This window comes from Triturus cristatus, chromosome 4_1, assembly GCF_964204655.1.
Source record: "Triturus cristatus chromosome 4_1, aTriCri1.1, whole genome shotgun sequence".
In the NCBI taxonomy this organism is placed as follows: Eukaryota; Metazoa; Chordata; class Amphibia; order Caudata; family Salamandridae; genus Triturus; species Triturus cristatus.
The window spans coordinates 270,186,680-270,198,719 of NC_140585.1; the positions used below are offsets into that span (position 1 = coordinate 270,186,680).

General features: G+C 45.1%; 1 protein-coding gene across 1 annotated transcript in view; it reads left to right on the forward strand.

Moving 5' to 3' along the window:
• The window catches only part of LOC146854247 (V-type proton ATPase 116 kDa subunit a 4-like), a 2,520,670-nt gene that overhangs the window by 1,837,169 nt on the left and 671,461 nt on the right, over positions 1-12,040 (forward strand). Inside the window, exon 14 of the mRNA XM_085651038.1 lies at positions 6,514-6,671. Within this exon, the coding sequence (XP_085507164.1) occupies positions 6,514-6,671 (158 nt within the window). The remainder of the gene's footprint in view (positions 1-6,513; positions 6,672-12,040) is intronic.

Genomic DNA, 12,040 nt, shown 5'->3' on the forward strand with positions numbered 1-12,040 from the left:
GCTCGTGCCCAGGTCTGTCTCCCGGCAACAATAGTCTCGTTGGCGGCAGGTCCCTTTCACCCTCCCAAAATATCATTTCCTGTTTCCCTTGCACTCACTTGCTGTTGGTCTGCCCTCCGGTGATGCTCTTCACCCCCTCCGCTGCTGCTTCCGCTGCCCCGGACCCTCCATGCTTCTTTCCTTGGGTTTGTTTTGTTGTCCTACCTGGCGGGTTCCCGGAAAGCGCGTGACTCCCCCTGGTCACGTGCTACATGGACAGCCAATCACAGACAGACCGGGTGAGTGTTGCGCGCACGCCGTGGCGAGTCTTTCGCTCATGGCATCTCTTGCACGCGCTGTTTTCTACAGGGCCGCGGAGTAGGGGTCCGGCTGAATGTCCTGTAACTGGCGCTTCAGCTTCATCCGGAGAACGAGAGGACCATCCCCCGCACGCCCAGCTAGATTCCTCACCGAGGCAGGTTATTTGTGCCTTTCTGCCCTCTGCTCCTCTCGTCTTTTGTGCCCTTCTGCGCCACTCGTTTTTGTGCCTTTCTGTCCTCTGTTCCACTCGTTTCTCTCTTATTTTGTGCCTTTCTGCCCTCTGCTCCTCTTGTTTTTTCTGCCCTCTGTTCCACTCGTTTTTTTGTGACCTTCTGCCCTCTGCGCCACTCGTTTTTCCCTCGTGTTTTGTGCCTTTCTGCCCTCTGTTTCTCTCGTTTTTAGGTCTCGCTGAGCCCAGCGCATGCACTGGCTCGAAGAGACATTTTGTATGTGGGCTCCCAAAAGTGCTACCAGGCAGCCTAGAGCTACAGTGCATGTGCGCGGGCGCGCGCGCCGCGCTTACTTTCACTTTCGCGGCCGCACGGCCGCTTTGCTGCGCAGACCCAGCCTCCTCTGCCGGCACACCCACTGTTTTCATTGAATCACTTGTGTTTACGTCAGAATCAGGAAGTTATTTTTCCGACATGACCGCTTTGGGTGTTAGCGTGTTGAGTTAGCAATGTACGTTTTTCAAGTCACAGGTCCAGTCACATAACCGTGACCAAGCCTACTCTGTGTTATTTACCATTTGGGATGGTACTTCCTCATACCTGCTTCCTCGCATAACCTTCAACGCCACTTGCAACCCCCATTTTTGGCTCCGATAAATGTCACCGAAGCCTCCTCTGGCGATCCACACTCGAGGCTCCTCCAAGTCCGCCAGGGAGATAACTGGCAACCGCATTGCTCCGGCCTGCTCAGGAAACGTTTCCGCCATACCTGCTTGAGACTCAGATTCGTTTTGACCCTCCCTTCCTACTACGACATGCCTCCCAAACACGCCCATCTCTTTTTCGATTGTGCCATTCATACAAGGTAAAGTTCTGCAATGTGCTTTATTTATTTACATTTACACAGCGCGAGCGTTACCCGAAGGTGTTGGAGCGCTTTACATTAAAACAGGTTTCATTACAAAGAATACAGTTTTACAAACAGTTGCTAGTTATGTGTTAAGCAGTTTCACATTCTGTCTATATGTTGGATGAGAAGCCCCGCGAACCTGACGGCCGACTGGTCTGTTTATTATCCGCTTCAATAGAACAAACAACGCTGCGAGAAAAGTCCCCAAAATGAACAGGGCTGCGGCACAAAGCTCTTCCATCAAAAGCTCACCATTCCCCCCTTCTTTCCGCACGAATCCTGGGCCTCGGATAAATATTTTACAGCTCAGGCTGATAAGGGTGTGTTTTCAAGCGCTGATTAAGATATCCGGGCTGCGGTGATTTGTAATATATGAGACGGTGCAAAAGAACAGGGCTTTTCCCTCTCTCCCTGGGAAACAAATGGAACGCACCTTATGACATATTTTCTTCAGTGGGGGCTGGCATGCTATAAATTGATAACCGTGCCTCGAAATATTAATAATGTTGTAGTGAAAGATGTGCAGACATTGCCAGGAACGAAGAAAGCAATCCGCCATCAAAGAACAACACTGCAGGCCTAGCACAGTTGCCGTCGCTGTCACATATAATGGAAACGGTCCCAAGACAAGGGGGAAGTTCTGTGCTATCTTTACACAGTTTTTGCCAGTGAGATCATTCGATAGTTTGGCTAGTGGCCTGAAAGTTGTGTCCGCAAGTATACATTCCCATCCATCCTCAAAGGGATATGTTCATGGACACAATCGCAAAGACAAGCACGCACACACAAGCATTGAGATCCAGAAACTGATACCAACACAAAGACACATATAATCACGGCCTCCCTAAATTTCTCTCACACATACACACACTCACAGACCCGGCAGCTCGCATGCACACGCATGGGCGCGCTCTTACACACACACACAAACACACACACACCAACACATTTCTACGGATACACAAACATGCACATTCACAGACACACAGGCATCCTTCACCCACACGCTCACAGACACCTACACAGGGATACAGAAACATAAGCACATTTACAGATTCGCACATCACACAGGCACACTTTCACACGCATAGGCAAACACACCAAATTAATGCAAGTCTGGCTAGAGCAGCAATAGTGCCATACATCAAACATTTGTTACCTTTTGTGGCCTCGGTGATTGCACATGACTAAGAACAAGTCAGTGAGAACATCAGAAGAAAGATGAAACCAATCTAGGCCTTTGCAAAGCGCATCAATCATCCCACGCAGCCAGCAATATTGTTAGTTCAAACTTGTTCGCACATGTAATGGGCAGCCGCCCGCCCACCACCTTCCCATCACTCTCCCCCGAACAAGTCTGCACCAAGACTAGCCTGGGAAATGTTTTTATTATTAATAAGATCTTTATTGGGACCAATGCGAGCCAATAAAATACAGGCTACTGAATAATTCAGAAACTTCCCTCAATTTGCATTCTTGCTGTACCAGGCTGCCAGCGCGCAGCACATGGCTTCAGAATTATGTATTTTTGCAACAAGAAAATGTGTAGGAAATAGAGATACCCAATGCACAAATGTTCACTGGTACCTGGAATTACCATATAATTGTTTTCACTAGATACACACTGTACTTTCCATCGAATAATAATCAGAAGGAAAAAGCATTTTAACTTTTTATTTTATTTCCACTGTATAAAATTGAGCGTGACTAATTTGAAAATATTGTTTTCAGCGTGCCAATCTTCCATATTACCAATAAACTTGAAGTGTCACCCTTTTTTGTTACGGTGCCGTTATATAGGTAGCTTGATATACGAGTATTTTCTCAAAGTGCTGAGACCCAGAAACAGGGCAAATAGAGCTAGAGTTGTGTGCAACGAAACCAGGGTTGGGGAAATATTATGAAACAAAATGTACATCTTTTAACTTTGATCTATCAAGACAAGAGTTCGAAGGTGAAGCTGAAAACTGGGCTATATAGCGATGAACATATCTACTTAATATTCAAAATGCAATTGTTTTTTTCCATTTATAGATTTTTTAAGCTTAACTCATCACTGTCACACTTCTAGCAAGTGATAGACATTGAGGTGCAACATAATCAATCTTTCCCTAATCTGCGTTCCTTCACGAAGATGTAGGTGACATTCATTCAGGCAAAATCTATAAACACATAAACATACGCAAATGTATATAAAATCCACGGAGTTCTGCTCATCATGTGGCTCCGGCACCGGGGAATTGGTCGCTTCCTGTTCCCGAAATTAACCGCCACCTAGAATTCCTCCCCTGCTCCCAGATGTATCCCATGTCAGCCTTCACCGTGGAGCCCTTGGGTAAGTAGTCCACTGCTTTTGGAAGAGCACGGGCCACTCTAGTGCATCTTTTACAGAGGCAGTGTTTGACTACAGCAGTTCGTCAGAGAAGTAGTCTAGTTCACACGGAAGTTGAGTGTGTCACTGTCAGGGAGCACTCTCCGCAGCAAAGCTTCCTGAGCGTCACTCCAGTGCCGCTTGGTTGCCAAACGCAGCCGGTCATCAGCACATAGCCGCCAAGATTTCAGTCTGCTTATGTGTGATTTTTCCTTTTTTTACAACACTTTTGTGTGTGACAGTTCAGAGCTTTAGGTGTCACTTGATTAGGGTGACCAGATGTTGAGAAGCAAGTACTGGGACAGGTCAGTTATATAAGCAGGAGTAAAGCCTCTAGTCTCACTGTTACATCTCGTTTCTGAGAAGTGCAGTACTTTCTAATTAACAGTATTATGTTTTTCTTGAGAAGTGCAGATACTCTCCCTTTCAAAATAAACAAGCATTTGCAATGCAATAGGTCTCGCATTTATACGAGTTTGAGCTATTGACATTGCAAATAACAATGCCTTTTATTTTTGTTTTCGTTATTAAAACATAAATATGAAAAGAAAACTAAAAGCCATTGTCATTGACAATGCCAATACCTCAAACACAATGTGAGACCTATTGCATTGCAAATGCTTGTTTTTGTTCCCCTCGTTTTTCCCCCTTTTGTGCCCCTTTTGCCCTCTGTCCCACTGGTTTCCCCGCCGCTGTGGACCCCTTCCAACACTACATATTCACCAAAGGATTGTGTGTGTGTGGGTCGGTGTGTGGCTCTTTTGTGCCCTTCTGCCCTCTGTGCCACTCGTTTTTGTGCCTTTCTGCCCTCTGTGCCACTCGTTTTTCCCTCTTTTTTTTTGTGCATTTCTGTCCTCTGTTCCACTCGTTTTCCCTCTCTTTTTGTTCCTTTCTGCCCTCTGCTCCTCTCGTTTTGTGCCCTTCTGCCCTCTGTGCCACTCGTTTTTGTGCCTTTCTGCCCTCTGTGCCACTCGTTTTTCCCTTTTTTTTGTGCCTTTCTGTCCTCTGTTCCACTCGTTTTTCCTCTTTTTTGTTCCTTTCTGCCCCTCTCGTTTTTGTGCCCTTCTGCCCTCTGCTCCTCTCGTGTTTTGTGCCCTTCTGCCCACTGTGCCACTCGTTTTTGTGCCTTTTTGCCCTCTGTGCCACTCGTTTCCCACTCTTTTTTGTGCCTTTCTGCCTGCTGCTCCTCTCGTTGTTTGTGCCCTCTGTTCCACTCGTTTTTTTGTGCCCTTCTGCCCTCTGTGCCACTCGTTTTTCCTCGTTTTTTGTGCCTTTCTGCCCTCTGTTCCTCTCGTTTTGCTGTGCCCTTCTGCGCCACTCGTTTTTTTCCCTTTTGGGCCCCTTTTGCCCTCTGTCCCACTCGTTTCCCCACCGCTGTGCCCCCTGTGGACCCCTTCCAACACTACATATTCACCAAAGGATTGTGTGTGTGTGGGTCGGTGTGTGTGTGTGTGTGTGTGTATAGATGCAATAGGTCTCGCCTTTGCGAGAGCTAAAGCTATTGGCATTGTAAATGACTATGCCATTTATTTATCTGTTTTCAAAACCAACCCATAAATAAAAAAGTTTGTCTTTTACAATACCAATAGCTCCAACTTATGCAAAAGGCGAAACCATTGCATTGTAAATGCTTGTTATGGAACTGCAGGTTTGGGTTTGTCCTTCAAAGTTTCAAGTTATTGTCCATTAATGTCAATTCTATTTTAGACCCTTCATAGTTGTTCTTTGATCTTCAGCCATAGGCATTTCCTGAGACAAGAGGATTGCTCCTTGGCATTGTTCTGATTGCTGCCTCAATCTGTTTTCGACAGTATTGTTACTAATGGTGTAGCTTATATGTTAAAAGTGTTTCCCACTTTCTCATTGGAACTTTGAGCAAGATAATATAGAGGCATTTCATTAAATGTTGGAGGTTTTAGATCAAACTATATCAGATTTTTGTGTGGCGGGGCAAAGTAGTAGGTGGTGGGCTGGGGGGGGGGGGGTGCCCCCTCCATGTGCTTTGCAGGGGGTGCCCTCAAATTTCATTACGCCACTGAACGGAGCTATGGAACATAGCGCATTACAACATCCTTATTTAAGTCTGCACTTGAAGATGATGGCTGCACACTTCACTATCACACAGCATGTCGCCCTCACACACTGCACTCCTGTCTCTAGGGCTGCACACACCATTATCGCACTGCACAACTGCTCACCAAGCTAAATCTTACACACACAAAAACTAACATTAATCAGGTAAGCTAAATGTAATGCATTTCATTATGCTAGTTGTCTCTCGTGTTACTGTCCTGGTGCTTTCCTTTTTTTATTCCCCCCCACCCGCCCCCCAACCCACCATATTCCTTCAGGCAGCTGCTTATGGTACGTGCTCCCATTTTGAACGCATCATTATTTTATTTTTCGAGCAAAGATCAGCGTAAATAAACTTGCTATCGTAGTGTTAAATGCAAATAATATTAAACCTTTCCTATCGCTTATTGGTGTTTGAGTAAAAAGTGAACCATTGCCAAGAGTCTCATGGACATACATACGATTGTATTGCTTAAGATATGAAAGGAAAGGAAAATATTGGTAAGTACATCCATGAATGAATAGATTACAATGGGAGCCAGCAGTCTCCGCAAGTATTCACTGGTAATGTTCATCTATTTACCGCACACGCATTTAAATTCTATAAAGTGCTCGCTGTTTAATGAACTATGTTGAGAAATACCGGGCTAATTCATTTAATTTCAGCAATTGGGTTTTTCATCCTTTAGATCTCTTATATGTTCTTCAGTGGCCGATATTTAATCCTGCTGATGGGCGCATTCTCTATCTATACCGGATTTATCTACAATGACTGCTTCTCCAAATCCCTTAACATCTTCGGTTCATCTTGGAACATCCATTCAATGTTTGCAAACGGCACTTGGACGTAAGTAGACATTGACCGGAAAATGTCTTATTGCATTGCTCTGAACTCTGACATAATTGATAGATTGCTTTTAACTGTTCAAAAATAAGCTGGTTGTCGAAGTCATGTAAATTGGTCTTGGTGAAAATGTTACTCAGTTTTTTACCCATCACTGCTAATGGTTTGTTCTGTTTCCACCATTCCATCTCCATCCTAGATTGGAGTTATCCATGCCAAAGAGTTCAGTGACTTCACTTTCGGTTCCTTTACCTTTGTATATAAATTTAAGAAACACCCTTATTTGCTGGATAAGCATATCTGTTTACATTTACAGTTTTTTAGCTTGTTTAGAGCATCTTCGTGTAGATCATTTCTCACTGAAATCTTTGTATAGATGTTCTTATGCTGTTTAAAATCTGCGAGATACATTTTTGCTACTCTTTCTTCATGCCACTGTTTCTCTCTAGTTTTCTTCGTATGCAACCTCTACTTTTTTAAATGAACTTGTTGCAGTGCGAATCAGTGGCGAATTTTCATGGACATTGTGCACCGGTTGTATATCATGCTGCACTTTTCTCTGCGAAAACGAGTGATAGTTCCATATTTTTGCAGACTCTGTACATCACCTTCTGGGCTGTTTTTACAACTTTCAGAATGCTTTGTGCATAGGGTGACCAGATATTGTGACCCAAAAACCGGAACATTTCGCAAAAAGAGGAAGGACTACAATTTTACATCAACGAAGTGGCCAAGCAGCCCTCATCAATATAACAACGTAGAAGGGGCACTAAGCAAATAAATAAAATGTAATTTTTAAAACCAGACTCATACCTGTTAATAAAAGTGCTTACTTATAACAGCTGCTAACCAGCCCTGTTAGGAACACCACAAAAAGTGCCTGCCACTGTTTTCAGTTGACCCTCTCTAAAACCCGGAAAATGACCAAATATGCCGAAATCTGCCGGGACACCTGGTGAAAACAGGGACCGCCTGATCATCCTATTTGTACATTATATATAGGCTCGCCTCTCTAGGTGGTGGAATGAAGGAGTCCATGCAGCGAAAGAAACAAGACCAGGCGTGCCCCCAACTATACCCTTTTGACCCTTGCCTCGGACACAGATTTACAAGCCCCTTGCACCACTTATGCGTCACTTTTCCCATGTTAAAAGTGACGCAAAGTGGCGCAAGGGGCTTGTAAATAAGCCCCTCAGTGTCCTTTGGATATGTCCGCTTATTCTGTCGTGCTCTTAACCTACACGAGAAAAACCAAAGGAAATGATGGACGGAATGTTGAACATTGCAAGCACTCACCCCCAGTCAACCGATCTGGGTTTAATCCATCACCGTTCTTTAGCCCACTCTGCCACCCCAGTTCAGACATGGCCATATGCAAATCAGTCTGACCCTGTGCCTAATGGGCACAGTCCAGCCCGAACTGCCAAGCCATGTCTTCCCTGGACCGGAAACAAGTTGGCAGGGTATGCTCAGACGTGAGTCCCTTGCTCACTTTGCCACTGGATTCAAACAAGCCTGGCTGAAGACGGCTGAAATGCCAGAAACCGGTCCTAGGAAGCTTGTTTCCGGTCCAGGGAAGACATGGCTTGGCAGTTCAGGCTGGACTGTTCCTATGAGGCACAGGGTCAGACTGATTTGCATATGGCCATGTCTGAGCTGGGGTGGCAGAGTGGGCTAAAGAACGGTGATGGATTAAACCCAGATCATTTGATTGGGGGTGAGTGCTTGCAATGTTCAACACTCCGTCCATCATTTCCTTTGGTCTTTGGTTTGTTCGCCATAAGTTGGCAGGGTATGCTCAGACGTGAGTCCCTTGCTCACTTTGCCACTGGATTCAAACAAGCCTGGCTGAAGACGGCTGAAATGCCAGAAACCGGTCCTAGGCAGCTTGTTTCCGGTCCAGGGAAGACATGGCTTGGCAGTTCAGGCTGGACTGTTCCCATGAGGCACAGGGTCAGACTGATTTGCATATGGCCATGTCTGAACTGGGGTGGCAGAGTGGGCTAAAGAACGGTGATGGATTAAACCCAGATCAGTTGACTGGGGGTGAGTGCTTGCAATGTTCAACACTCCGTCCATCATTTCCTTTGGTTTTGCTTAACCTACACGAGGGCACATTAGAACCCTTACACGAGGATCTCAGCTGCCGCCCAGGAATCCTCAACTCTGAGGGCTCAGCTCTGTTTAACCTAATAACATTGAGGTGATCCTGCGTACATAAGCGAACTATGTGGCAGATTTACAAGCCCTTTGTGCCACTCTTGCGTCACTTTTCCCATGCTAAAAGTGATGCAAAAGTGGCGCAAGGGGCTTGTAAATCTGCCCCTATATCTTTTAGGATCCTTAATGTCTGGGCTGTGGAATGGTGACGCTATAATCTTGATAGTGAGTGGCACACAATGTTGAGCGTATGAATTTAATAGAGAATACGGCTTTGTAAAGGCTGATACGGCTATGAACGGAAGTATTGTTCACAGTCCTGTGAATCATATAATTCCTCCTCGCGCCACAGACCACCATATACGAGAAAGGTAAAAGAGATACAGATGAATGGGGTGAGGTTACACCCAAAATCCGGTTACTGGAGGGATACTGATGTCAGGCCTCACGATATGCGTCGAGCTTTCCATGACTCAGCATGAAAGAAAATAATGCAGAAAGACTGTTAACAGCTAGATATAATATAGGCAGGGATTAGACGAATTGATTAGGAATATGTGATTAAATGTTATAGGGCTGTACCTAATATTTGGCACTTCATACAAGGTATTTGATGAATTGTTAATAATCCTTACAATCATTTGTACTCATAAGTATAATAACAGTATATAATAAATAATGATGTGGTGTAAAATACCAATACGGTCGTCTGTGTGTTTACACAAACTGCTATAATACAAGCGTGACTGTCACCTTTCCGATATAGATTCTAAAATATTGCTTATTCAGAAAACGGATGGGAAAAAGTAGAACCCAGTATTGAAATATCCGCAACTCATGCTTTATGCCATCCTCTTTATTCTCCATTAACCTAATTACTTAGTGGGCGGCAGAGGATGTTGTCTTCTCGCCAGCTGTTCTTCACCTTTCATAAATGTGTTCATTTCCCAGTCTTGAGTGGGATCATATTCTAAAACAGCCACTTAGGGCTCAACAATTCCGTCAAACGCAAAGCTGTACTCTCCTATCTTTAATGTAGTCAACACCTCTCTTCTGGAGGAGGTGGCCATTTTGTTTTCCCACTCATTCCGTGGGACTATAGAGGGGAAAGTGGCTCTAATACGGGGTAGACTATTAGCATACTGCATAGATATAGGCAGGCACACCTTTATCATTCCATCCATATACGTCCCGAACGACAACCAAGAACCATTTCCGAAGCGGGCACTATTGGAGATTCTAGACTCCTCTGATCCGTCAGCCTTGATAAGAGGCGACCTGAACCCTGTACTGAATAATCAATGGGACCGGTCTGTTTAGCGTGATGGTCAGACCGGGCCTTCTCCTGTGGGGGTGTCCATGGACTACAGGAGATAGGACTGAGCAACCTGTGGAGGGCGGTCCACTCACAGACACAGCAATACAATTTCTACTCCACAGCACACAAAACCTATGCCAGGTTAGACAAATTTCTAGGGACACCAGCCCTACAGGCATGGATCGCGGGGGTTGAAATTGCCTGTCTCAATCTCAGGTGCTCCTGGACCTAGTGACTGAACTGGGCGAGTGAAACCCCTGCACAGCAGAGCCCGGCAAGCCAGAAGTCCCTGATAACGGATGTGAGAATTACCTTGTTACCCATCGAGAGTGCTCCCGTGAGAAACAGCGGTTGAGTGCCTCCTCTCCCGCGGCCCCGTGGCTCATCGTGATGTCCAGAAAATATTTTTATATTTTCTAATTTATCACCCCGTGGTGGCCGGTTATTATATTCTACTTTGTATTACATGGGAAGCCCCGCCACCCTGGATGAAACGCTAGAAAGACGAGTGAGAGAGAGGGCTGCTCCACCTCATCATGTGCAACGCCTCTCTCTCCCTAACGGCACTTCGCCTCCGGAAAATCACTAACAGGGTACATCAGGGAAGTTGCTGAGACTCATTGGGCTGAGAGCCTGTGGGATTCACCTGTGCATCTGCAACAGTGTGGATTACCTACACGACATATGGGGCAAGAATAGGAGGAAATAAAGTATAAAAATAAAGGAAAAAGTCTGGAAAAATCGGGATATGAAATTAAGAGCCTACCATTCCTTTCTCACACGAGGACTGTGACGACCAAATAAAGAATCTCACCACCTTTTTAAGTGGCAATATGCTAAGCAGCTTATCCACACAAGAAGGCGCCCTCCTACAACCTGAAATGAAAAAAATAAGAATATATCCCTTCATAGAAACAAAAAGAGGTCTGCTACTAAAAAAAACAAAAATCCCTACTAAAACAGCGGCCATCTTAGAAAGGCACAATCAGCACTGACAGACTCTCCCTCCTACTAGGCATCTTGCATTGAGCCATGGACAAGAAAAATACTATACTACCTATATCCCAAAATTAACACTAATAAAAGCCTTAATTCAAATCATCTGAGCTATACAACTAACGTACTCCTTCATTTACCCACAACGGTTGAAAGGGTATCTGATACATACCACAAGAGGTACCTCCGTGCCTCAAATAATGGGAAGTAAATTGGAACCAGTGGGCGCTAATGCCTTCTCTATTAAATATCCCTCCAATCTCTCCAAAAATGCATCAAAAAAATTCAAACACCAATTACTCAAATCCCACCCAGAAACCCTTATTTGAGACCATTACTTCTGTACCGCCAAGGGAACCCGAACAAATGACCTTATATTTCACACAAAAAGAAGGGCACAATGGAGAACAATTTTTTTGTCACAGACACCAAAAAAACACCCACGGATTTAGAATAGCGGTCGCCCCCTCTCCCTTCTGCAAGGCAAACGCTACCATAACCATATATGATAATGGGATTATACTAATACAGGCCACAGCTGAAAATCTATCCTTAATTGACATAATCTTCCCTATCCTAAAAAAAAGGGTCTACAACAAGCCCACTCTTCACACCCAAAACTACCCTAATGATCACAATGAAACTCCCACCTCCTCCCTTACGCACACGGCCACTGCTAGATCAACCAACCCTCATCCGGTAGCATGCGTTTGCATAACCACATCTGCTACCATCAACCTCACGACAGAGACATCCCCAAAAGCGGAGATTAAGAACCATAACCGGAGCAGGCAGCCCAACTCTGCTGCTCAGCCCACCAATATAAAAATTATCTTGACACCCGACTCCATGGGACGTCCTCTCCGACACTCACCCTCCCTTGCCCGCGCAGAGCATA